Source organism: Lepidochelys kempii, chromosome 16 (genome assembly GCF_965140285.1).
Source record: "Lepidochelys kempii isolate rLepKem1 chromosome 16, rLepKem1.hap1, whole genome shotgun sequence".
Lineage (NCBI taxonomy): Eukaryota > Metazoa > Chordata > Testudines > Cheloniidae > Lepidochelys > Lepidochelys kempii.
Window position 1 is genome coordinate 5,868,376 of NC_136395.1, and position 27,631 is coordinate 5,896,006.

Here is a 27,631-nt window from a genome sequence, read left to right on the forward strand (position 1 = left end):
ATTTAGTTGGGGATTGGTCCTTTGAGCAGGGGGTTGGACTAGAGGATCTCCTGAGGTCCCTTCCAACCCTGATATGCTATTGCTCTCCCAGCAGATATCAGGGTGATTGAAGTCTCCCAAGAGAACCAGGGCCTGTGATCTGAAAACTTGTTAGCATTTTTCTCTCTGTTTCCATGATTGATAGAAATGGTTATTTTGGGAGGGTGAGGTGTAAGTGGCATGTAATGATAATCTAATCCTTCCAAGACTAATCATGGGTAATTGCATTAAAGCAGCTGTGAGCACTTAAGAATTACTTCCCCTCCAAGGAGCAGGGTAGAAATAGCCCTGTTTTGTAGCAATCTGGTACTGTTATTTTACAATAAGTACAGCTACATATCAAACCAATTTCCCCCTTTACAATCTCAGAAGCCATTTGACTAAAATCCTAATCTGACCCTTTATTAATCTTGTAAACACTATACAACCTTCAATATGTCAGGAGTTACTTTCAAATAAAAAGAAGTGCTTGAGTGCTGGTGACCAGAAACTCCTTAAGTCCAAAGACTGGCTTGGGGGGAGGGATAGCTCAGTGGTTTGAGCATTGGCCCGCTAAACCCAGAGTTCCGTGTTCAATCCTTGAGGGGGCCATTTAGGGACCTGGGGCAAAAATTGGGGATTGGTCCTGCTTTGAGCAGGGGGTTGGACTAGATGACCTCCTGAGGTCCCTTCCAACCCTGATATTCTATGATTCTAAAATGGGGAACTTAGATATAGAAGGTCGAATCCAAGGCAGTGGCTGTAGCTATTGAAGTCCAAGCTCCGCCAGAGTTTGTGCATGACCTTGGGCAAACAACTTACTGTATCTCATCATCTGCTTTTCCCTTCAAAGGCATGCGGAGGAGAAATCAAGGTGAAGGGGCCATGTAACTGAAATGGTTGCATTGCATTAGTATTCAGAGCATGAGCTAAATTCCCCATGTGAACTGGGCTCCAGGGAGCAGCAGAGAGAATGAAGTGGGGGTCACTGCAGGTCCTACTGAGGAACATGAAGGGAGTTCCAAGCCCTCCGTTTTTCACACAGCTAAACAAACAGCTTTTGAAGATTAGTTGGCACAAGCCCATTTGTACAGGAATTATTCTTGTTCAGCCTATTTTTCCCCACAATCCACAGCTGTATTTGTGGACCCTGAAGTACAGCATCATTTAAGCTAATCAGAAGCCTGCAGTCTGAACCACAGACTAGAGTCTAGAGCTGCTAGCCAACTGGTTCTGCCTCTGTACAAGTACAAGCATATGTCATGCAAGTCTAGCTTCTTCAGAACCATCATTCTGAAAACTTGGCTGAAGGAAAGGGTTACATTTCAGCACTCATTTCAGGAGAGAAGTGTGCAGATTTCATCAGTAAGTCTCTCTTGCAGTACTATACAGAGGTCATAAGATGCAGTGCTGACCTTACCTAGGCCATTACACTAAGTTACACTGAGCTGTCATCTCTAGCAAGAGCCCTGGCAAGCTCAGAATATTTGCACCCATTTTGGTTAAAAGAAGTTTGTCTAGTTCCACTGGGAACTACTGGCTTGGTACAAAAGAGAATGGTGCTGGGTAGAAGTACTTATTCTTGACTAGCTGGAAGTTTCCTGGTTTAGTCTAAGTCACTTTCTTTGTGACGACCTTGCTCTTTGAACCCACCTCCACTGCACTAGAGTCAACACCATGACTTGTTTCGGATGTCAAGGCTGCTTTCCCAGGCCATGCAGAAGAACATCTCACTTCACTGCTTCTGGCAACATCTGACTCCTCCTGTGCTCTCTCTGACTTTAGAACTTCAGTGATTTCCTCCGTGCTCTATGCATTTTCCATTGTGTGTAGTCCCACACGCTAAACAGGCACTGGGGAGGTGAGCCACCTCCAGACCCAAGAAATGATCACACCAGCCAACTGAAGGGTAACAAACTTTATTATACATCTCTTTAAAACAGGCTGGAAGGAACAAATAAACGTCATTCCAATATAGTGCCCCAAACCCACCCCTTTTCCATATGGATTCTGATCAACCCCCACCTCTCCCAACCCACCCTCCCTTAAAATTGCTCCAATTAAATTATCCTACTTCAGATCACCCCAACTGTCTTATCAATAGCTATTTCTGAACACCAAGACACACTGTTCTGGCAAAATTAGATGCAATATTTATTGGGTTTAGTTTCTTAATCTCCAGAAAGGAGAAAGGAAAAAACAAAATCAGGAAAATCATTTCTTAAGTTTGCCTTTTTACAGAAGGTAGAAATTCTGCAGGTCCCCATCCCCCCAAGCAAGTCTGAAACCCTCTTGTTCTGCTTGGCAACATGAAGAGAGATTCTGGTGGTCAAAGAGCACCAGCCAGATGAGATCAGTCTGAACAAACTGATTTCGAGGCTTTGTTTTCATTTCCCTTTCGGGCCAGCCTCAAGTGGTTTTCCAATATCCCTTCCACGTAGCTTAAGGCCTGGAATGACACACAAAGGAGACAACTTTCAGCAGTTTGCCTTGAGTCCTCCCTACATACTTGTCACCCTGAACCTTCCAACAGCCCAACAAATGAACTAAGGTGGCTGGAGGGAGGGGAGGGAGGGAGAAGTCACCCACTACAAGACAGAGCAAGCACAGAAGAGAGAGGAGGAGAAAGGGAGATTTATTTAAGAAAAAAAAATCAGGCTTTATACATAACTGAAAAGAAACTGAAACAGGTAATTGAAAAAACTGACCCTTGCTCAGGTAACTTACAGGCCATTAGCTGAGTCATTGCCCAAAGAATAATCCTGGGGGTCGGGGGGGGTGTGTCACTAGTCTGAGAAGCACCACTCTACTAAGCATCATTGCAAAAGCCATTTCAGATGGTTTTAGCAGCAGATATCCTAGTTCATTACAAATATGAAATTAAGGCTTTGCATAACTAGAAAGGTGGGCACTCAGCCATTAAGGTCAGAAGGGACCATTATGATTGTCTAGTCTGACCTCCTGCACAATGCAGGCCACAGAATCTCACCCACCCACTCCTGCAATAAACCTCTCACCTATGTCTGAGCTACTGAAGTCCTCAAACCATGGTTTAAAGACTTCAAGGTGCAGAGAATCCTCCAGCAAGTGACCCATGCTGCAGAGGAAGGTGAAAACCCCCCCAGGGCTTCTTCCAATCTGCCCTGGAGGAAAATTCCTTCCTGACCCCAAATATGGTAATCAGCTGAACCCTGAGTATGTGGGCAAGATTCGCCAGCCAGATACCCAGGAAAGAATTCTCTGCCGCAACTCAGATCCCACCCCATCTAACAGCCCATCACAGGCCATTGGGCCTATTTACCATGAATAGTTAAAGATAATTGCCAAAATCATGTTATCCCATCATATCATCTCCTCCATAAACTTATCCCACTTCCAATGGCACTCATCTGGAGTACTGTGTCCAGTTTTGGGCCCCACACTTCAAGAAGGATGTGGATAAATTGGAGAGAGTCCAGCGAAGGGCAACAAAAATGATTAGGGGACTGGAACACATGAGTTATGAGGAGAGGCTGAGGGAGCTGGGATTGTTTAGCCTGCAGAAGAGAAGAATGAGGGGGGATTTGATAGCTGCTTTCAACTACCTGAAAGGGGGTTCCAAAGAGGATGGCTCTAGACTGTTCTCAATGGTAGCAGATGACAGAACAAGGAGTAATGGTCTCAAGTTGCAGTGGGGGAGGTTTAGATTGGATATTAGGAAAAACTTTTTCACTAAGAGGGTGGTGAAACACTGGAATGCGTTACCTAGGGAGGTGGTAGAATCTCCTTCCTTAGAGGTTTTTAAGGTCAGGCTTGACAAAGCCCTGGCTGGGATGATTTAACTGGGAATTGGTCCTGCTTTGAGCAGGGGGTTGGACTAGATGACCTTCTGGGGTCCCTTCCAACCCTGATATTCTATGATTCTATGTATTCACTGCAAAATACATGACTTTGGATTTACATAAGGCCTTCAGGTCTCTGCCATCCAAAAAAATCACTATCAGACATAGAGCAAGTCCCAGACACTGAACCAATGAGAGTTTTCAATCCTTGCAGAGAGCTGAAAGCTTCGGAGTTCCTGCTTCTAAATCAGCAGAAACAATCTTAACATTAGGATGCAAAGTGACACCCCATAGGTCAGTGGTCTCCAACCTTTTTACACCCAAGATCATGTTTTGAATTTAAGGGCAACCCAGGATCTACCCTGCCTCTTCCCCAAAGCCCCACTCCCTCCATCCCACCTCTGTCCATTTCTTGTTCTCCCGCACCCTCACTCACTTTGACTGGGCTAGGGCTGGGGCACAGGGTGGTGGCGGCTCTGAGAGGGAGGGCAGAGCTGAGGCTTGGGGTGCAGGAGGGGGGTTTGGAGTGCTGGCTCTAGGAGGGGGCTCCTAGGGCTGGGGTGCAGCCTCCCACCAGACAGCACTTACCTCCAGCAGCTCCCAGTTGGTGGTGTAGCATGGCTGCCGCTAAGGCAGGCTCCCTGCCTACCCAGGCCTGCCGCCGCCCCTGAGGAGGGGCTGGGGGCATGTGGCTCTGCGCACTGCCCTTCTCCACAAGCACTGCCCCTGCAGCTCCCACTGGCCACAGCTCCCCATTCCTGGCCAGTGGGAGCTGCAGGGGCAGCGCTTGCAGGCAGGAGCAGCGCGCAGAGGGAGACCCCTGGCCCCCCGCCCCTGGGGCAACACTGGCCGCTTCCAGTGCAGCCCTAGGGGCGGGGGGCCAGGGAAGGCAGAGAGTCTGCCTTAGCAGCAGCCCTGCTACACCACTAGAGATCACGATCGATCGAGAGATCCTCTAGGATCGACCAGTTGATCGCGATTGACCGGTTGGTGACCACTGCCATAGGTGAACCTATGAAACAGCACTGACATCAACCCTGCAAGCATCCTACCGGCAGAGCAACACATGCTGTTTCCCTATAGAATTGCTGGGTGCAAACAGAAAGGCGCTAAATGTAGATAATCAAATGACAGCAGCAGCATCCCTCTCCCCCACACTGAAGTGGTTAGACAGCTACTGTGCATCTGACACTCACCGATGGCTCTTTCGATCTTGCCCAGAACCTGGTTGTTGGGGATTGCTCTTCCGCATTCGTAGTCAGCAATAACTTGTGGTTTTTCATTTATTTTCTAAAAAGAAGATGTGCTTTAAACACATCAGTTTAACAAATAGTGAACATTCAGAAACACAAACCCAAGACATCCCATATTACACGAGTGGCTGCATCTTCTCAGAAGTACACCAGGCTTGCAAGAGTGAATTCTGCCTGTCATCACTGGTTTCTTCTATCTGGGTGCTACCATGCAGATAACAGTTGTATTGTAAAAAGGTCTGCCTCGCTCTCAAGAAATCGGATACAAGAACGATAGTGGAGTGTGTCCACAAGCTACAGCAGTCCAGCAGCATGGCAGACACTTCTGTTTGAAAGCTCAGATACAGATAGGTTTTCAACACCTTATGTCAGGAATTACTATGCCAGGGCTAAATCGGTTAAAGAGGAAGCCATTTTACCTCCAGCCCACAACATAGCTCACAGGTTCCAGATAGAGGTCCCTGGTCCACCACCTGAGCTGCTAGTTAGCCAGTAAACTGAAAAGTTTTGAGGTCTTCTATTAACCCTTGATGATACCTCCTCACCATCTACCGGTCAGGAGGCTAATTTGACACCATTTACAACCCAGCTCCCTCACATACACAGAGCCTGGCTAAGGAAAAGCAGGAGTAAAGACCAAACGACACTGATAAGCACTCACCGTGGCCAAATCCTTTTGTGTCAGGCCCTTGCTCTGTCGGCCCTGCTGGATTACTTTGCCCACCTCAAGGGGGACTCTGTCATGGTGCAGCTCCTCTGTCTCCCGATCCAGCTTAGCTGTGTTCTTAGTGATAGAATGCTGCTTGTTTTGGCCTGCTGCCCCTAGCATTTAAAACAAAATCAAGAAGAGGCAGTGTCAAAACTGTACTATGGCAAACAAGCACTTTGATGAAAGTCAATCAACTTCCCCAAGCTTTGTAGAATTTTCAGCATTCATCACTCTACCTATTCACGTCACCATTAACTTTATCATACAATCAGACTTTAAGGTCAGAAGGGACCATTATGATGGTCCAGTCTGGCCCCCTGCACAACGCAGGCCACAGAATCTCACCCACCCACTCCTGTAACAAACCTCTCACCTATGTCTGAGCTACTGAAGTCCTCAAATTGTGATTTAAAGACTTCGAGGTGCAGAGAATCCTCCAGCAGGTGACCCGTGCCCCACTCTGCAGAGGAAGGCGAAAAACTCCCAGGGCCTCTGCCAATCTCCCCTGGAGGAAAATTCCTTCCCGACCCCAAATACGGCGATCAGCTAAACCCTGAGCATGTGGGCAAGACTCACCAGCCAGCCACCCAGGAAAGAATTCTCTGTAATAACTCAGATCCCACCCCATCTAACATCCCATCACAGGCCATTGGGCATATCTACCACGAATAGTCGAAGATCAATTAATTGCCAAAATTAGGCTATCCCATCATATCATCCCCTCCATAAACTTATCAAGCTTAGTCTTGAAGCCATATATGTCTTTTGCCCCCACTGCTTCTCTTGGAAGGTTGTTCCAGAACTTCACTCCTCTGATGGTTAGAAACCTTCATCTAATTTCAAGTCTAAACTTCCTGATGGCCAGTTTATATCCATTTATTCTTGTGTCCACACTGGTACTGAGCTTAAATAATTCTCCTCCCTCTCTGGTATTTATCCCTCTGATATATTTAGAGAGAGCAATCATATCTCCCCTCAGCCTTCTTTTGGTTAGACAAGGAACAAGCCAAGCTCCTTGAGTCTCCTTTCATAAGACAGGTTTTCCATTCCTAGTAGCCCTTCTCTGTGCCTGTTCCAGTTTGAATTCATCTTTCTTAAAAATGGGAGACCAGAACTGCACACAATATTCCAGACGCAGTCTCACCAGTGCCTTGTATAATGGTACTAACACCTCCTTATCTCTACTGGAAATATCCCGCCTGATGCATCCCAAGACCCCATTAGCTTTTTTTTATGGCCATATCACATTGGCAGCTCATGTGATCAACCAATACTCAGAGGTCCTTCTCCTCCGTTACTTCCAAGAGATGCGTCCCCAGTTTATAACAAAAATTCTTGTTATTAATCCCTAAATACATAACCTTGCACTTTTCACTATTAAATTTCATCCTATTACTCCAGTTTACAAGGTCATCCAGATCCTCCTGTAGGATATCCTGGTTCTTCTCTGTATTGGCAATACCTCCCTGCTTTGCATCATCCGCAAACTTTATTAGCACATTCCTGCTTTTTGTGCCAAGGTCAGTAATAAAAAGATTAAACAAGATTGGTCCCAAAACCGATCCCTGATGAACTCCACTAGTAACCTCCTTCCAGCCTGACAGTTCATCTTTCAGTGTGACCTGCTGTATTCTCCCCTTTAACCAGTTCCTTATCCACTTTTCAATATTAATATTTTTCCCCACCTTTTCCAATTTAGCTAACAATTCTCCATGTGGAACCATATCAAGTGCCTTACTGAAATCGAGGTAGATGAGATCAACTGCATTTCCTTTGTCTAAAAAAAAAATCTGTTACCTTCTCAAAGGAGGAGATCAGGTTAGTTTAACACAATCTACCTTTAGTAAAACCATGTTGCATTTTATCCCAGGTACCATTGACCTCAATGTCCTTAACTACTTTCTCCTTCGAATTTTTTTCCAAGACCTTGCATACTACAGATGTTCAACTAACAGGCCTATAGTTACCCAGATCACTTTTTTCCTTTCTTAAAAATAGGAACTATGTTAGCAATTCTCCAGTCATATGGTACAACCCCTGAGTTTACAGATTCATTACAAATTTTTGCTAATGAGCTTGCAATTTCATGTGCCAGTTCCTTTAATCTTCATCCAAGAATATTATCTGGGCCCCTGGATTTAGCCCCATTAAGCTGTTCAAGTTTGGCTTCTACCTCGGATGTGGTAATATCTACCTCCATTTCCCCATTCCCATTTGTCGTCCTACCATTATCCCTAAGCTCCTCATTAGTCTCATTCAATACTTTGCCTCAGTCTTTGTTTAGATATTGGGCCATGCCTTGATTATCCTTAACCTCCACTCCATCTTCAGTGTTTAGCAGTCCCACTTCTTCTCTCTTTGTTTTCTTCTTATTTATATGGCTATAGAACTTTACACTATTGGTTTTAATTCCCTTTGCAAGGTCCAACTCTACATGGCTTTTGGCCTTTCTCACTTTATTCCTACACGTACTGATCTCACTAAGGTAGCTTTCCTTGCTAATCCCTCCCATCTTCCACTCCTTGTAGGCTGCTTTTTCTTAATCACTTCTCTGAGATGCTTGCTCATCCAGCTTGGTCTACAACTCCTGCCTATGAATTTTTTCCCCTTTCTTCAGATGCAGGCTTCTGATAGCTTCTGCAGCTGTGACTTGAAGTAATCCCAGGCCTCCTCTGCCTTTAGATCCACAAGTTCTTCAGTCCAATCCACTTCCCTAACTAATTTCCTTAATTTTTTTAAGTTAGCTCTTTTGAAATAAAAAAGCCTAGTCGCAGATCTATTTTTTGTTTATCCTTCCATTTAGTTTGAACTGAATTAGCTCATGATCGCTTGAACCAAGGCTGTCCCCTACAACCATTTCTTCTAGGAGGTCCTCACTACTCACCAAAACCAAATCTAAAATGGCATCCCCTCTAGTCGGTTCAGCAACTACTTGGTGAAGGAATCCATCAGCTATCGCATCTAGGAAAATCTGAGCCCTATTATTATTAGCACTTGTCCTCCAGTCTATATAGCTTTCTTCCCCAATGTGATTTTTGCCCAGACAGTCTTATCCATTCCATCGCTTCTTATTTCTTTACATTCTACCTCATCATTGATAGACAATGCGACTCCACCACCTTTACCTTTATTTCGGTCTTTCCTAAACAGCACAGACCCTTCCATACCCGCACTCCAGTCCTGACGACTATTCCACCCTGTTTCCGTTCCCCCTAGAATACCTGGTTTCATTTCCTGCACCAGTAGCTCTAGTTCCTCCATTTTGTTACCTCGGCTCCTCGCACTGGGGTACAAACATCTTCATTTTTGCTGTTTGGCCTCACTCACTTTCTTCACCCGATTAGGCCCGGTCATTCTACCGCCAGTATCACCTATTAGACTGGTATGTACACTGCCCTTCCTCCTTATGTCCATTCTCCCACCCACAGCTGTATCTTTTCTTACTTCATTTTCTTCCTTCTCAATGTTAAAATCCGGTGTAGAGGTTACCTGGACATCTCCCAACCATCTTCCCCAGATTCCATCAGTTCCACTGATGCAGAAGTTACCATAGAATCACTCTTCAGAACCTAAGCTTTTAATTAAAAAAATTCAGCCCTGATGATTGCAAAGAAAACCTTCCAAACAAAACTTAAGTGTAACTGAGGCAACGCTGCCTGCAGACTGCCTGAAATAATACTTGAGACAGGTGTTAACTGCTTTATTAATCTTATTTGGCTTGACTCTGAAACCTAATGACAACAATCTAAACTATGCTGCTGGCCATTTTACCAGAAACCCTGTTAATGTTTTAACCCGCAACCCTCTACCCCAGCTGCCAAGCACTCCAAGCTCCCCTGCCACTCCCACCACAACTTGTATGATGGAATTGTACAGTGCAGTCTGTGGCATGTTGAAAACTGAAAATTTAGGGTCAGAATAAAATGTAATGCACTACCAAAACACAGACTACTGGCTTATTGGTTTTCATATTTCAGTTTAAAATATTAATTTGACTTTGAATTGCTATAGAACTTCCAGTCTACCACATAATTTAAGTCTAGTTCACTGTGGAGTATGAAGGGCCTTCAAGCTGTTACTCAATAAAACGTACATGGACCAAGAGAAGTTAAAGTACACTCATTTGAGGGAAGGTAGCTAAGTACCCAAATACTCTCACAATTCACATTGAGTACACATGCATAAAATATTACACTGCATAATCAAGCAACAAAGCTAATTCCATCCAAACCTCAGCCTATACACCTGAAAAGTCTATACTCTCACTAAATTACAAATATTTCCAGTTTTGACTTTCTGTAGAACTAATTTTCATTTGTGGTCAAGGATTTCAGGAATTTCTATTGTCAGATTTTTCAAACATGCAGAATTACCTTCCTCTTGTGCATGCATTTGCCAACCAAATGGTGTTGGAAGTATAAGGGTATTCCAAACATTGTTACCTTTCCCTCAACAGTGCACTTTAATCGTTAAAAAAAGCTCTAACGCATTTCAAACCAACATTCCTTGATATACATTTTAATTTCAAAGTGACCTGCAAATAATATAAATTGGGCTTATATCCTTTTTGCTTATAATGTATATAGACTTTAAGGTCAGAAGGGACCATCATGATCATCTAGTCCAGGGTTTCTCAACCTCTTTTGTTCAGAGCCACGGCTCCCCCACCCCCAACATATTACAAAAAAACACAGCCCACCTGTGCCACAACTGTTTTTCCTGCGTATCCAGTAGATTAAAAACCAGGGCCAGTGTTATGGGGTACCAAGCAGGGCAACCGTTCAGGGCCCCATGAAGTTAAGTTGCTCAGGCTTTGGCTTTAGCCCTGGGCAGTGAGGCTCAGGCTTTGGGTTCAGCCCTGGGCCCAGCCCTGGGCCCCAGAGAATTTAATGCTGGCTCTTTGGTTTATTTTGGCAGACCCCCTGAATCTGCTCATGGCTCCGCAGGGGGCCCTGGACAAGAACCACTGATCTAGTCTGACCTCCTGCACCCACTCCTAGAAATAGACCCCTAAGCTCTGGCTGAGTTGCTGAAGTCCTCAAATCATGGTTTAAAAGACTTCAAGTTACAGAGAATCCACCATTTACACTAGTTTAAACCTGCAGGCAACCAGCGCCACATGCTGCAGAGGAAGGCAAAAACAAAAAAAACACAAACAAAAACCCACAGCATTTCTGCCAATCTGACCCCAGAGGAAAATTCCAACCCCAAATATGGTGATCAGTTAGAGCCTGTGCATGTGGGTAAGACCCACCAGGCAGATACCCAGGAAAAAAATTCTCTGTAGTAACTCAGAGCTCTCCCCATCTAGTGTCTCATTTCCAGACATTGGGTTTTTTTGCTATTGGCAGTCATCAATGGACCATATGCCATTGTAGATAGCCGCATCATACCATCCCCTCCATAAATTTATCAAGCTCAGGTCTTGAAGCCAGTTAGGTTTTTTTGCCCCCACTGCTCCCCTTAGAAGGCTGTTCCAGAACTTCATTCCTCTCCTCTGATGGTTAGAAACCTTCATTTAATTTCAAGGCTAACCTTGTTCATGGCCAGTTTATATCCATTTGTTCTTGTGACTCCACAGGTGCTTAACTTAAATAAGTCTTCCCCCTCCCTGGTATTTATCCCTCTGATGTATTTATACCTTTTGGTGAGGCTAAACAAGACAAGCTCTTTGAGTCTCCTCTCATAAGGTAGATTTTCTATTCCTTGGATCATCCTAGTAGCCGTCCTCTGCACCTGTTCCAGTTTGAATTCATCCTTCTTAAACATGGGAGACCAGAACCGCACACAGTACTCCAGATGAGAGCTCAGCAGTGCCTTGTATAATGGTACTAACACCTCCCTGTCTCTACTGGAAATACCTCCCCCGATGCATTTTAGGACAGCATTAACCTTCTTCACAGCTGCATTACATTGGCAGCTCAGTCATCCTACGATCAGCCAATACACCCAGGTCTTTCTCCTCTTCTGTCACTTCCAACTGATAAGTCCCCAGCAGATAGCAAAAAATCTTCTTGTTAGTCCTTAAGTGCATGACCTTGCACTATTAAATTTCATCCTATTTCTATTACTCCAGTTTACAAGGTCATCCAGATCTTCACATGTGATAGTCTGGTCCTCCTCCATACTGCAATACCTCCCAACTGTGTGTCCTCTGCAAGTGTCATTAGCATACTCCCACTTGTTGTGCTAAGATATAAGAGACTGAAAGGTTTTTTTGTTTTAATTTTTTTAAAGGGATCAGTGTCAACTCCTGCTTCCCCTGGTTTTACTGCAGGACCCACTGAAGGTCTCAGAGGATGTACTGTTAGTTCTCTCTGAATAACCCAAGAGGTGAGGGTGTTGACTCTTGAACAAAGATGTTCCTTCCCCAAAATGTTAACCACTACAGATAATTCAGCATTAGCAACAAAAAAAAAAAAAAAAAAAAAAAATCCACAAAGTTTTAAACAACCTGAATAAAAATCCCTTCCCCTCCAAGTTTTCACTCTTTTGGCTGTTGGCAGTTCATTAGATTTCCAGTTATCACAGACTCTCTCAAGCTGTAAGAGACCTTAATTTCTAACATCACACACACTTTCCCCTTGATGGTGAGTACTATTATATATTAATCGTCCATATTTTATTTTAAATTTGTATTGCCCTGTAACATTTCATTCTCGGTAGGGATATTGAAGTTACAGATATTTCACAGTGATTATTCATGTTAACATGCTTAATACATGTGTGTGGGTGTGTTTTATTAAATGACAGACTTGAATCATAAAGCTAAGATAAAGAGTTCATGTGTACGGACTGTTTTCTTTCAAACTCTGATACGAATATTAAATAAGCCACAGAAGGCTTGAAAGTTTCAAATATGGTTTTATATATGCCTACAATAATTTTATTTTACAAAATCAAAGTTAATACTCTTCATAAACTCAAAACAGATTCAAAACAAAACAGTTTTCTCTAAGTGTTTTAATGCTAATATTTACATCTATTTGACATTTTATTTATGTACTTTTTTCAAAGTCTCAGATGTAATTTATTACATCTTTCTTGGAGGTTATTTTTAGGTTATACAGTGGTTTGATTTCATTTAACAATATAAGCAATATGCCCTGGATATATTATTAATGCACAGCATTGTATGCGTTTGTTGAACAGGTGCACTTGCTTTGTGAAAAATGTTTTTCTGGAGTCCAGATTTTGACTGTACCTTGGCCAAGAAATATAGACCTTGACAAAAAAAATAGGACTATTCTGGATCCCCCTTCTCCTTTATTTCCACTTAAATTTATATTTGTTTTCAAGTCTGATCATTACATATAGCAAACTTTATTAGAAGAGGATACTTTAATGAGCTAGAGATGTGTTTTATCCTTTTCTGGATTACATTATTACAATCAACATCTAGAAAGGAAATGCACAAATTTAAAAAATCAACATTCACCATTCTTAACTTCTCCCCATTGTTTTCTTAAACTTTCCCTATTATCCTTAACTATTGAAGCACATATATTATGTATTGTCAGAGCCTGACCTGAGACCTCTGCAAAACGAAAACGACTGAAGGACTGTTGAGAGTTTAGAGGTCTTAAATATTCATTATTTTCTCTCATTTTTTCTCATTATTTTTAGGGGGAAATCCACATAAAGTACAGACAGAATAGTACCATTACACTGTATTATGTAAATACACGTTTACACTTCTTAAAGACCTTTAAATAGGTTGTCAATATAATAGACTGCAAGAGTTCCAACATCTGTAATGATTTAATTCATAATTAAAAACTAGTGCAATAGCTATTTTATATATCTCACTTCTTGTATTTTGAAAGAGTGAATTTATGGAAATATGTATTATTTTAGCTCTACTGCATAACAGTGTTGCTATGGTTAAAGATGCTGTAACAGTTCTATTTTATATATATCAGCCACTAGGATCTTATCTTTTAGATATTTGCTCCAAGCTGCATTTTTGGATTAAAGAATTTTAGCCAAAATTATATTTTTGGTAGTTTTCCAAAAAAGACTTTATCTGTTTTTAGAGTTTTGTAAATGCAATACACAAACGAATTCATTTATGTAAAAAGCAAGTATTTTTTTAAAAAGATACAGAGCTCAATTCTCAGTTACACCAAGTCCTTTTTACATAATTCAGTAAGCATAAAGGGGCCTTGATTTAGGAGTAAATGATGTTTATACCCACTATAAGGGCCCACTTTACAGTCAGAGCAGTGTAAAAGTTCAGGTGCCAACACCATGGGGGCGGGGATTGTCCCGCTGATCAGCAACTCCTCCTCCCTCCCAGCACCTCCAACCCACCACCAATCAGCTGTTTGGCAGCCAGTGGGATTAAGGTGAATCACTCAGGATGCAAACACCTCCAGAGAGGTATCACCCCTGGGGGAGGTTGGCACGTAATGGTTCAAACTGGGTTTTCCAGAGACCAACAGACAATGAAAAGGTTTTTGGCATAAAAAAAATCCCAGAGATTAAACTGACACATGGGTCTTTTTTTTAATTTAGCAAATGGCCACAACCTTCTGTTTGAGAGAGAGGACGGAAGATTGGATATTAGGAAAACCTTTTTCACTAGGAGGGTGGTGAAGCACTGGAATAGTTACCTAGGGAGGTGGTGGAAACTCCTTCCTTTGAGGTTTTTAAGGTCAGGCTTGACAAAGCCCTGGCTGGGATGATTTAGTTGGGGATTGGTCCTGCTTTGAGCAGGGGGTTGGACTAGATGACCTCCTGAGGTCCCTTCCAACCCTGACATTCTATGAGGGAAACCCTTGCAGAAGGGTTGGAAAGACTTTGGCTTATTAGGACCACCTAGGATGAATGGGTGACCTTTGGTAAGCTTCTGCCATGCATATGGGAACTTTTATTTGTTTAATATGTTCCCTACGATTAAATGCAATTTGCTTTGTAACTAGCACACACTGTTGTAACCCCTGGAGAAAGTTTAAAAAGTGCTGGGGAAAATCACAGAGGTGCTGCAAAAACCCTAAGTCCCCAAGTCTGGAGGAAGAGAGATAAGGTCCCTGTCTGAGAGACGCAAGGGCTGGGACCCTGAAATCTGAAGTGGGTACCCTTGAGGAATGCTGGGGTACATGTGTGCAGTTAACCCTAAAACTGTGACAGGGGTAACTATGAAGTTAAAGGAAAACATGAAACTGGCCTTCCCTACCCACCCCCGAGACAGAAATACCTACATTTCTTGGAGGTCTCTACATCTTCTCCTCTTCTCTGAGCTGCTAAGATTGCCTAGAAATAAGAAATTTAACTTTATCAAGATTAGTTCCATTAACATAAGGCACAGACCACTATTTAAACACTTTAACAAAGAATGATTTATCCTCAAACAGCCAAGCTGCTAGCAAAAAAAAAACCTCCCTGAGCATGTATCCAGGCAACCGAAATGACTTTGCTACAAGAGGAGAGGAAAGGAAGTAGCCTGCTTTGGCAGTTGGATAGGAGATTTATTAGTTCTGAGAAGTACATTGGAAGAACTCTCCATATTAAGAGAGACATTTTGGATGTTCTGGAGAAAAAAATTATGTTATGTGGATTTTAATCTTCCTTCACCCAGTTTGAGAAAGAAACATTGCTTTATAGTCCCTATTATTGAGAAAGCAATGTAAAATGGGCTAGGATAATGTCTAGAGGTGTGTCTAGACTGCAATTTAAGTCCCAGGTTTGAACTCAGGCTCAAGCCTAATCCACCATCTACACATAAATCATGAAAACCCAGGGTAGGGGTGCAATTTCAGACCGGTGGAGTGGGGGAAGACAGCAACTTTACCCATGATTCAAGGGGCTACTTAAGGCACCTGATAACTTAGGCCTGGTCTACACTACAAAGTTAGGTCGACATAAGCCGCGTTAGGTCAATTTAATAACTTATGTGTCTATACTACTGAGTCCCCTTCCGCTGACCTCAAGGGCCTATAAAGTCAACTTTGTACTCCACCTCCATGAGAGGCACAGTGCTTGATTCGACATCCAAGGGTTGACATGGGGATAGTGTAGACACGGTGTTGTGTAATTTGAATGAACTGGCCTCCAGGAGGTGTCCCACAGTGCTCTGCTTTGACCGCTCTGGAGAGCACTTTCAACTCCACTGCACATCAGCCAGGTACACAGGAAACAGTTGCCCCCCTGTTAAAGCCCTGGAAACTTTTGAATTTTCATCTCCTGTTTGATCAGCATGGAGAGCTTGTCAGCATAGCTGACATGGATGCTTAAGGCCGCAAATGTGCTCCAGCATGGAGTACACAGGAGGTGCTGGATCTTATTGCTGTGTGGGGATAAGAGTCTGTGCAGGCAGAGCTCCGATCCAGCAGAAGAAATGCTGACATCTTTGCCAAAATCACACAGGGCATTGGGGAAAAAGGGCTATAACACGGACACACAGAAGTGCGACATGAAAATAAAGGCGCTTCAGCAAGCATACCAGAAGATAAAGGGAGGCAAACAGTCACTCTGGTTCTGATCCACAGACATGCCACTTCTATGAGGAGCTGCATGTGATTCTTGGCGGCAACCCCACCACTACCCCAAAATGCTCCATGGATACCTCCCAGGAGCCCCAGGCGACCTCAAGCAACAACAAGGACATTGTTGATGAGGAAGAGGAGGAGAATGCAAGACAGGCAAGCGAAGGATCCATTCTCCCTCAACAGCCAAGAACCCTTTTTAAACTCTGGAGCACATCCCCACATAGGACCAATTGCCGGCAGAGCATGATGCCCGGGAAGACACCTCTGGTGAGTCCACATTTCCAATCAAACTGTCGGGGTTACATGCTATTATTTTTAATGTTGAATCTGAAGAAAAAAGGAGGTGTCGTGGGTATCGGTGACCACTCCAGCTATGCAGAGGGAGCTCTCCAAAAGACTGTTTATGTGCATGGGGATGGCCCTGGAATCCTTCATGGAGATCTCTAGGAAGCTTTCATGGAGGTACTCTGCAATCCTTTGCAGAAGGTTTCTGGGAAGGGCTGCCTTATTTCGTCCACCACGGTAGGATACTTTCCCCCGCCACTCCAGTATTAACTCTGCTGGCATCATTGCGGGGCACAGCACTGCAGCATAAGGACCAGGTCTGTACCCAGACGCTTGCAGCATTTGCTCCCTTTCCGCCTCCCTTACCCTCAGGAAAGTGATATTGTATGTGGTCACCTAGGGGAAACGGGGGGAGTTTTAAATGCTAGCCCTTAAACCACAAGCAATTTGACAAGTAATCCACCCCATTTGGTGAATTCTCAGTCACAGAACCACACTTTCCCAAGTGTGCTCTGGTTGTGGTTGGAAGGGATCATCACATATTGCAACCAGCACTTAAAAATGGGGAGACGGATGTTTCCTGTTTGTCTCCTTTCCCCCCGCCCCCAACCCAGTGCCACTTTTGTAACAACCAAACTATTTTCAGAGCTTGACACTGGTGCCTGTCCTCAAGCAATATCAAGGTTGCTAGGGGAAAAGGGGCCTTTTCTCAAGTTCCAACCTGTGATCCCAAGAATGTGCTGCAGCTTTTGTGAAGACAAGACCTCTCACCCATGCCTTGTGGACTACACACCATGGCTGGAGCAGCAAACCAACTCCTGCAATAGCCAGTGGTTGTGATTATGTTGTGGCTTGCAGGGAAGTGCATTGAAGGATGTTTCTTTTATAAAAAGAATTAACCTTGCACCAGAAACAATGCATGCACTGTCAATGCTACCCTTGTGCTTTGTATTCTTTACAGCTGAAACCTGTCCATTGGCACATCCTCCACACTGGGACAGAGACTTTCCCAGATTAGAAGGCAGAAAAAGACTACTTGGGAGGACTTGTTCAATGAATTAATGCACGCCTCCAAGAGTGACAAGACGGAGCTCAGAGCATGGAGGATTACACTGCGTGACAGCCTGCATAAGGACAGCATGTAGGGAACAAGAGCATGCCACCGAGGAAGAGATGCTGTGGATTATGAAGGAACAAACAGACATAGGGGGAGGGATAGCTCAGTGGTTTAAGCATTGGCCTGCTAAACCCAGGGTTTTGAGTTCAATCCTTGAGGGGGCCATTTAGGGATCTGGGGCAAAAACTGGTCCTGCTTTGAGCAGGGGGTTGGACTAGATGATCTCCTGAGGTCCCTTCCAACCCAGATATTCTATGATTAGGCGTCCGATTGAGGCTCAAGAAAGGCAGCTGGATGCTTGAATCCCTCTGGAGCCATTGCTGAACCTGCTGCCATCATCACCCAGTTCTACATCCTCCCCGCCCCCACAAACATCTGGGGGAGGGGGGGAGAGGAGCACTCAATACCAGGGGAGGGTACAAGGACCAGAAGGTGCCCGTTCCCGCACCTTTGATGGTTATTGCAGTGCATCTGTAAGCAAGCTTTCCTTGTTCCCGCCCCCGCAGTATCAGCAGCCCTTTTTGCCCCAAGTTATCTTACTCTTCTTTGCTGTCTGTGTGTTTGTGACCATAATAAAACTTTACAGATTGAAGAGCCTTTTCTCCTCATTCATCAGTACACTGTGGTTAGTGGGGGTGGAGTTTACAGGGGAGAAAATGCAATGAAGGGAACAGCTTGGTAAGGAACAACACACGTGTTCCGTCTACAGTCCCACAGCAGTTAGGGAACCGCATAGTGGCAAAACCATCCACTATGCCCTGCATGTTGCCCAGAGTCACTATCCTTCGTACCAGAAGTCTATTGATTGCCCTGGAAACTTGGATCACAGCAGACCCCACGGTAGATTTACCCACTCCAAGTTGATTCCCCACTGATCGGTAGCAGTCTAACATTGCAAGCTTCCAGAGAGCTATCGCCACTCGCTTCTCAACTGTCAGAGCAGCTCTCATTTTACTATTGCTGCGCTTTAGGGCTGGGGAAAGCTCCTCACACAGTTCCATGAAAGTGGCCTTACGCATTCGAAAGTTCTGCAGCCACTGCTCGTCATCCCATAGCTGCATAACTATGCGGTCCCACCAGTCAGTGCTTGTTTCCTGGGCCCAGAAGCGGTGTTCCACCATGTCAAGGTGATGCGTGACTGTTGCCAGCATCTGCTAATTGCTCCGGTCCATGGCTTCCAGCAGGGCTGCTTGCGTGGCATCACATTGTTCCTGCTTCGGCTCAGTATATACTGCAGGATAAGACATGAGGTGTTTGTAATGCTCACAACAACAGTGTACAGCTGATCAGAGTCCACGCTTGCCGTGCTATGGCGTCTGCGCGGGTAACCCAGGTTTAGGAAAAAAGGCGCAAAAAAGGCTTGGTTTCTTTGCTGTGCATTTCAGGGAGAGAGGGAGGTAAGTGCATCATGGGAGGCTAACGCCATGTTATAACCACCCGCGCAAATGTTTTGGTCCCATGAGGCATCGTAAGCCCAACCCAAAATTCCACTCAGCTCCATGCACTCACCCATAGTGCAGCGCTCTGTGCATTGATGCAAGCCCTGCTAGGGAGGATGCACTCCACCGACACTATGAGCATAGTGGGGACACACAAGATCAACTTGCTTAAATCGGCGGATCAATGTCGATTAACATAAAATCAACTTAACTTTGTAGTGTAAATATACCCTTAGATACAGTACTCCTAATTACTATATAAAGAAAAAATATACAAACCCCAATTAAAGCCATTGTTCTAAATTTACACATAAATTTAAAATATCAGAAGACAATACAACAAGATATTTCCAATCCCAAGCCTTGAGGTATCAATTTTGGAGCCTTACAAGGTATCAGAAACACACATCTGATACTTTATACACTACCTTTAGTAGAGATAAATACAAATAAATAAAATAGGCTTCCTTTCTCTAACAGATGTTCTGTGTTACTGCCACTATCTACTCTATTTTAGTCAATTGTTTTCACACTACTAAAAATGTATTTAATTTTAACATGTGATTACTTTTTTTCCTCTTATTAAGAATGGGAAATTTTTCTAATTATTTTGGCATTTATATTTACTGATCACAATCATGTATCTGACTCACTAACATTTGACTCCATCATTGCTATTAGTATCAGACTTGGAACCGCATTTGTTTTCCTATGAATTTTAAGTTATTTTACAGATATAACTAAAAATACTATTTGAAAATAAAGAACCTTCATCTGTAGTGTGTCTGAAGTTGTGTGTTTAGCTAATTTTTTTTAAACTGGCATTGCTAAGGGGAGTACAAGCTAAATTTACATTCAAGAAGGATCACATTATTTGATTGTATCACTTTAAACAATGATTGACAAAGCTCAACATGGTCAGTAATAATGATAATTACTCCAGCCAGGACCAGTTAGGCATTTTAGAACTCACTACTCAAAGAATTAAATTTAAGCATAAGAAAAACAAACTATGAAATAGACAGAACCAGTCAAAAAAATTAAAATAAGCACTGTAGTTCTTAAAGAACTTTTAAAGAAAAAACCCACAGAGACTAGATGTGCATTTCGACGGGAAGTACCAAGTAGTAACAGCACCACCACTAGTGTGTGAGGGAGATTAAGTGTGAGCCTGAGTGAGTGTGTCAGCACACCAAGCACTTTTTCAGTATAGCAGCAGCTGAAGCACCAACTCCTGAGCCAGAGGCAGCAACATAGACAGGCCCTGTCCTCTCACCCAGCTTAGTGAGACCAGACACATGGGGGAGCAGCTTGGCCAGCGGCAGCCGCAGTGGAAGACAGAGTGGGAGAGGAGGGGTGGCATCTCCCACCCTGCTGCAAACTGCACCCGAATGTGGTATGAAGCTTGGGGGGAGGACAGGTGCTCCTCTGACTCACGGCTCTGACCTAGAGTCCCAGGACCCCTCGGGGGTGAAGGGTCTGAGCCTGAATCAAGCAGGGATCCAGGATTCAATCCCTATTGCTTTGAAGTGTAGATGCAGTCCCACTGGACTGGTGTTTGAGGAGTCTGCCGAAAATATTCCACAATCCCACGGGCTGATTTTCTTTGTCCTCTGGATAGTCAGGTTTGGTGGACAGCCAAGTTTTCCCACACTGCATCACAAACAAAGGGCTAGAGTGGCCACATTTTGGGAAGGCACTAGGAAGTCTAGGACATGGGTGGTTGGACTCGGGCCCACATAATTCAGTGTAGACACTCAAGCCCTAAATTAACAAACCCAGGGTCTGCTAACTTGAGTTCTACTAAACTTGGGCTTACATTGCACTGCAGACAGACCCTGAAGCTGCATATATCTGAAGACATGGTTAAGGATACAATTCTCTTATGGAAGTTACAGATTCCATGACTTTCCAGGACCTTCATGACTTCTTCTGGGGCGGGGCAGAGCCGGCACCCTGCCCCGGGGCCCCCAAAACAGCTAGCCAGCAGCCTGCCCAGGGGACCTCTGCTATGGTGCTGGGCCCCAACCCTCTGGAGTAGCAGCCGGAGTGTGGTCAGCCCTCTTTGGGCTGGAGAAGAAGCAGTTAGCCCCTGCCACAGGAGCAACTGCAAGCCCTGGCAGTGCTGTTTGTTCCTCCTTTTGCCCCCCAGGGTATTTTTAGTGAAAGTCAGAGACAGGTCACAGGCTTCCATGAATTTCTGTTTATTGCCTGTGACCTGAATACCCGTGACAGAATCTTAACCTTACATATGGTCTAATCTCATTCACTCAGATGTTTTGCTGAGGTCATCATTTTTGTCTAGTTAAAGAGTAACTGTGTACAAACTTGTCAGGAAAAAAAAACTGTTTCAAGTCATACACAGAAATGCTCTTTTATGACTTCTCACGGTTGGATAAGAGATTGTTTCCATACCTAGCTAACTTATCCACTTGCTCTCCTAAAATAATTAGACTATAGATGAGAAGTCTGGTGGCATCTTAAAGACCAATAGATTTCTTTGGGCATAAGCTTTCATGCATAAAAAACCCACTTTTTCAGATGCATGGAGATGCATAAAACTGTTAGTCTTTAAGGTGCCACCGGACTCCTCATTGTTTTTGTGGACACAGACTAACGCAGCTACCCCCGATACGTAGACTATAGATCAGGGCCGGCTCCAGGCACCAGCTTTCCAAGCAGGTGCTTGGGGTGGCAATTAGAACAGGGCGGCAGTCCATGTCCCGTGGCAGCAATTTGGCAGCTGCTCTGCCACTGTTGTGGCGGTGGCAATTTGGCAGCAGCTGCTTGGGGCAGCAAAATTGCTAGAGCTGCCCCTGCTATAGATGGTTATTTTTTAAGTAGCCAGTAAACAAAATGCAGCACTAACCATTAGTATTATTAAACACAAACACCAACTAAGTACAAGTTAATGGAGAAAAGTACTTATCTCCACTGATACCAAAACCACATACTCCAGTTTCACCTTGGAACTTTTAGAGTTACCTAGGAACAAACAGATGATAGGCAAAGGTCACAGAATTTGGTATTCAGCTGCCGTACCATGAGGGGCAAAAGGATCAAGGTGACAGATGATTACGAAACAGCTAAGAGATGGTTATCATACAGGTTTTTTGTACAACTGTTCACAGATGGACTGTTTTCAGTTAGGAATTCTGTGTTCATTTTTATTGCCACCCAACAGTAGTTGCACCAAACAGCTACATGACTTTGTTTTCAGGCAATGAACCCACATGTGAAATAAGTAATATGAACTTGGGAAGTTTGCAGCAGCTTCTTCCCAAAGCTGTTGTCCAATCACAAAAATCCTTAAAAGTGAAATAGACCATAGGAGAACTGCAGTACTAGATGTGTGTCAAAAGCTCCTTCCTTTGGGGTTGGGGCAGGACATACACTCCAAGTAGTTTATACTTGTTTTGGCTCCACCCCATTATGTTGCATCAGCCAGCTTATCTGATGCACAGCAGTTTTGAAATATTATTTTTAATATACAGTAAATTATCTGTTCTCTATCTTTAATGGGGGTAAGACCTTTGAAAGCCACTGAATGTCCGAACGCACACAAGAACAAGCCAATGCAACACTGGAGGAGCTTAAGAGAGAGATTAATTTTTTAGAATCGGTGCCAAATGCCCCTCTCAGCCTGGTTAGCAGGATCATATATTGAAAGATGAACTACGTTATCTGCAATTCTGTATTTCCAGCTGTATTCCATCTTATTCCTACTAGAAGTAGCAATTCAAGGGGCAACATTATATCTTGCCAAGTCAGTGCTTTTCCTGGATAAGAGTGAAGCCTCAGTGTCAATTCTGTCTTTTCAGCAAAAAACATGGAAAGCACCAAGATGTCACACGAGAGACCAGCAGCCATTTGTCACTGTACAATAATCTAGGTGAATTAATCTTACTGCACAGACACCAAGTTATTAGAAAAAAGCCACCCTACATGTGCCAGCAATGGAACACACCAAGCCAGACAAAACCCCCTTTTCTATGTCACACTCCTTCCAGCCGCGCTGCGGCCGAGCAGTGACCGGATTCTGCGTTCGGACCGTTTACTGGAGCGGGGGTCCCAACCTCTCTCTTTCTGAGCCCCCCAACAGGCTATAAAAACTCCACGGCCCCCCTGCGCCACAGCGCCTGGCTTTCTGCGGATACAAGCCAGGGCTCGCGTTAGGAGGTAGCCAGCAGGGCAACTGCCCAGGGCCCCTGGGCTCAGGGGGCACCATGAAGCTAAGCTGCCCAGGCTTCAGCCCCAGGAGGCGGGGCCCCGGTGGGGCGCGGGGCCCCGGTGGGGCGCGGGGCCCCGGTGGGGCGCGGGGCCCCGGTGGGGCGCATCCCGCCCAGCACGGCTCTGCCCTCAACAAAAGGCCCCCGCCAGCAGCCCATATCCAGCCGGCTCCCAAGAGGGGTGCTGGGCGGCGAGCAGGGCAAGGACCCCAGCGAGCGTTACTCGGCGCGCAGCAGGGCGCCCCACTTCCAGCCATCCGCACAAGCCCGCGCAGGGAGCGGCGGCGCGGGTCCCACAGCCCCGGGCCGCCGCGAGCCCCGCGCCGCGCCCGCCCCGCAGCCAGCCCCCGAGCGCGAGCGGGGCGCGGCGGCCGCCCGGCCCCGGCCGGTGAGCCCCGCCCCGCCCAGCACACGGCAGCGGGGAGCCGGGCCCCGGGCAGCGGGGAGCCGGGCCCGCCCCGCCCCGCCCCGGGCCTCCTCCCCGCCCCGCCCCGGGCCTCCTCCCCCGCGGGCTCAGCCAGCGCCTGAGGGGACCCGGCCCGGCCCGCAGCCAGGGAGGGGGAGGGGCCGCGGCGGGGCGGGGCGGGCCGGGCCGACGGGACCCGCTCGGGCAGCCCCGGCCCGGGCTCCGGGCACCCCCTGACCTGCTTGGACTTGGCCTGGGCCGCGCTCGGCCCCTTCTTGCGCAGCACCGTGACCGTGTCCCAGTCGCTCTCCGCCATGGCACCGACCGACTCCGCCCGCAGCGCAGCCTCCTCTTGCGCCCTCCAGCCCGCCGCTCATAGGGCGACCTGCCTGTCACTCCTCAAGTAGACTTGCACTGATTGGATGAGAGAGGGGTCCCGAACCGGAACGGCTGTGCGGCCCATCGGCGCGCTGATTGGTGCACATACACGCCACTCATTAAATACGTTACCTTACTGGGTGAGATTGACGCCTTCTGGAGGGTGGGACTTCGGGGCGCCTTGTCTCAATAGGCTTCGGCGTCAACACGCTTCTGGGCCCGCGCTGACGCGGCTCGGGGGCGTGGCCGGGCTGAGCGGCGAGGGAGGCGGGGCTGCGGCTGGCTCCGCGCTCGGGGGCGTGGCTGGGGCAGGTGTTTGCTGGGCAGCGCCGGCCCCGGGGTCTCCGCCGCCCCGAGCGACAGGCTGTCCGGCCTCCCCGCCCCCGCGGCTCCACCGCGTCCCCGGCCTGCCCCAGACCCCCCGCTCCGCCTGCCCCCCCCCGGGCGTGCTGCACCCCCCCATTGCCCCCTGCGGGTCCCCCCACCCCCCCGCTCCGCCTGCCCCCCCCCGGGCGTGCTGCACCCCCCCATTACCCCCTGCGGGTCCCCCCACCCCCCCCGCTCCGCCTGCCCCCCCCCCGGGCGTGCTGCACCCCCCCATTGCCCCCTGCGGGTCCCCCCACCCCCCCGCTCCGCCTTCCCCCCCCGGGCGTGCTGCACCCCCCCATTGCCCCCTGCGGGTCCCCCCACCCCCCCGCTCCGCCTGCCCCCCCCGGGCGTGCTGCACCCCCCCATTGCCCCCTGCGGGTCCCCCCACCCCCCCGCTCCGCCTGCCCCCCCCCGGGCGTGCTGCACCCCCCCATTGCCCCCTGCGGGTCCCCCCACCCCCCCGCTCCGCCTGCCCCCCCCGGGCGTGCTGCACCCCCCCCATTGCCCCCTGCGGGTCCCCCCACCCCCCCGCTCCGCCTGCCCCCCCCGGGCGTGCTGCACCCCCCCATTGCCCCCTGCGGGTCCCCCCACCCCCCCGCTCCGCCTGCCCCCCCCCCGGGCGTGCTGCACCCCCCCATTGCCCCCTGCGGGTCCCCCCACCCCCCCGCTCCGCCTGCCCCCCCCCGGGCGTGCTGCACCCCCCCATTGCCCCCTGCGGGTCCCCCCACCCCCCGCTCCGCCTGCCCCCCCCGGGCGTGCTGCACCCCCCCATTGCCCCCTGCGGGTCCCCCCACCCCTCCCCTCCGCCTGCCCCCCCCCGGGCGTGCTGCACCCCCCCATTGCCCCCTGCGGGTCCCCCCACCCCCCCGCTCCGCCTGCCCCCCCCCGGGCGTGCTGCACCCCCCCATTGCCCCCTGCGGGTCCCCCCACCCCCCCGCTCCGCCTGCCCCCCCCCGGGCGTGCTGCACCCCCCCATTGCCCCCTGCGGGTCCCCCCACCCCCCCGCTCCGCCTGCCCCCCCCGGGCGTGCTGCACCCCCCCATTGCCCCCTGCGGGTCCCCCCACCCCTCCCCTCCGCCTGCCCCCCCCCGGGCGTGCTGCACCCCCCCATTGCCCCCTGCGGGTCCCCCCACCCCCCCGCTCCGCCTGCCCCCCCCGGGCGTGCTGCATCCCCCCATTGCCCCCTGCGGGTCCCCCCCCCGCTCCGCCTGCCCCCCCCGGGCGTGCTGCATCCCCCCGTTGCCCCCTGCGGGTCCCCCCACCGCCCCCCGCTCCGTCAGCCCCCCGGGCGTGCTGCATCCCCCCCATTGCCTTTTGTGACACCCCTCACCCCCCGCACTCCGCCTGCCCCCCGGGCGTTCTGCATCCCCCCCATTGCCTCCTGCGGCTCCCACCACCCTCCCCCGCTCTGCCTGCCCCCCGGGCGTGCTGCATCCCCCCATTGCCTCCTGCGACTCCCCTCACCCCCCCGCTCCGTCTGCCCCCTGAGCGTGCTGCATCCCCCCATTGCCTCCTGCGGCTCCCACCACCCTCCCCCGCTCTGCCTGCCCCCCGGGCGTGCTGCATCCCCCCATTGCCTCCTGCGACTCCCCTCACCCCCCCGCTCCGTCTGCCCCCTGAGCGTGCTGCATCCCCCCATTGCCTCCTGCGGCTCCCACCACCCATCCCCGCTCCGCCTGCCCCCCGGGTCTGCTGCATCCCCCCCATTGTCTCCTGCGGCAGGTGAGCTGAGGCCGTGGGGGCACATTTCTAGGGGCGGCATGGCAGGCGCCAGAATGCTGCCCCTAGAAATGGGCCGCCCCAAGCACCTGATTGTTTTGCTGGTGCCTAGAGCCAGCCCTGATGGTTAGGGGCATTTTTACCTCAATAGCTGCACTAGCCTACGCTCCCTTACACTAGTGCAAAGCACTATTATATCAGTGTCCATTTTTAAAAATGGCTCCAGAGGTGATCTCGGTAATTACAGGCATGTAAGCCTGACTTCAACACCGGGCAAACTGGTTGAAACTATAATAAAGAACAATATTGTCAGACCTATAGATGAATGTTGTCGGTAGATTCCGGTGTGGTGCTCTGCTCTTGTTCGATAATGATAACAGTCGGCTGCGGGCGTGTTCCCTCTGTGTACTGCCCCAGCTCTGCGCAGATACCTAACGCAGCAGACCCCGAGAGAACGCCTAAAAACCACAGACTAGTAAGATACGAAGGCACCCGAGCCGGGTTTATTGTTGAACGAAGCACAGTAATAGTTCCCTATAGACTCTACAGGGCATACTACAAATTTGTGCTCCCTGGCAATGGACACAGCTCAGTCAGGGGCGGGACACTCCACTGCCCAGTAGGCTGGACATAGATGTGCGCTCCCGGACCTACTTTTATACAGTTGCAGGACAGATTACTCATCATAGTTCAAACGAATCTGTCCATCATGTTGTCCTTTTGACCTTGTCTTTAAGTTGCACCTGCCTGTTCCTTGTTACGTCTGTGGAGTGTTCTGATGCCATCTTGGCGCAAGTTCCTCTCATTAGCCCTTGTGTGTGTGTGCACGTGCTTCTAACAACCTTTTCTTGCCAACTTCTGTGAGTGGGACCTGCCTCACAGCCCAGCTTTGCTTATCACTGGCTGGAAGTACTTTGGTTCAGGCTTTACTTTGGTTCAGGCTTCAGGCCTCAGACTGGGCCTCTGATACAAGAATTTATGTTTCAGGGCCTCCTCTGACTACAATGAACATAATTTGTTGAGGAAGAGTCAACATGGTTTTAGTAAAGGGAAATCATGCCTCACCAATCTACTAGAACTCTTTGAGGGGTCAACAAGCATGTGGACAAGGGTGATCCAGTGGATATAGTGTACTTAGATTTTCAGAAAGCCTTTGATAAGGTCCCTCACCAAAGGCTCTTATGCAAAGTAAGCTGCCACAGGATAAGAGGGAAGGTGCTCTCATGGATTGGTAACTGGTTAAAAGATAGGAAATAAAGGGTAGGTATGGAATGGAGAGAGGTAAATAGTGTTGTCCCCCAGGGGAATGTTCTGGGACCAGTCTTATTCAACAGATTCATAAATGATCTGGAAAAAGGGGTAAACAGTGAAGTGGAAAAATTTACAGATTATACCAAA

At 47.9% G+C, this 27,631-nt stretch overlaps 1 protein-coding gene across 3 annotated transcripts; it reads right to left on the bottom strand.

Annotated features, from left to right (window-relative positions):
- Positions 1 to 2,159: 2,159 nt before the first annotated feature.
- EDF1 (endothelial differentiation related factor 1) lies at positions 2,160 to 24,159 on the bottom strand. 3 transcript variants are annotated; one of them, XM_073314651.2, is made up of 5 exons: positions 24,006 to 24,146; positions 15,005 to 15,056; positions 5,754 to 5,914; positions 5,036 to 5,129; positions 2,160 to 2,467 (listed from the first exon to the last, which is right to left on the bottom strand). In XM_073314651.2, the coding sequence occupies exons 1-5, from the start codon at positions 24,081 to 24,083 to the stop codon at positions 2,406 to 2,408; spliced, it is 447 nt and encodes a 148-aa protein (XP_073170752.1). In that variant the 5' UTR covers positions 24,084 to 24,146; the 3' UTR covers positions 2,160 to 2,405. The 3 variants fall into 3 exon arrangements, with proteins under 3 accessions (XP_073170752.1, XP_073170753.1, XP_073170751.1); XM_073314652.2 differs by lacking the exon at positions 24,006 to 24,146 and adding an exon at positions 18,709 to 18,925; XM_073314650.1 differs by lacking the exon at positions 15,005 to 15,056 and having other exon boundaries at positions 24,006 to 24,159.
- Positions 24,160 to 27,631: the final 3,472 nt, after the last annotated feature.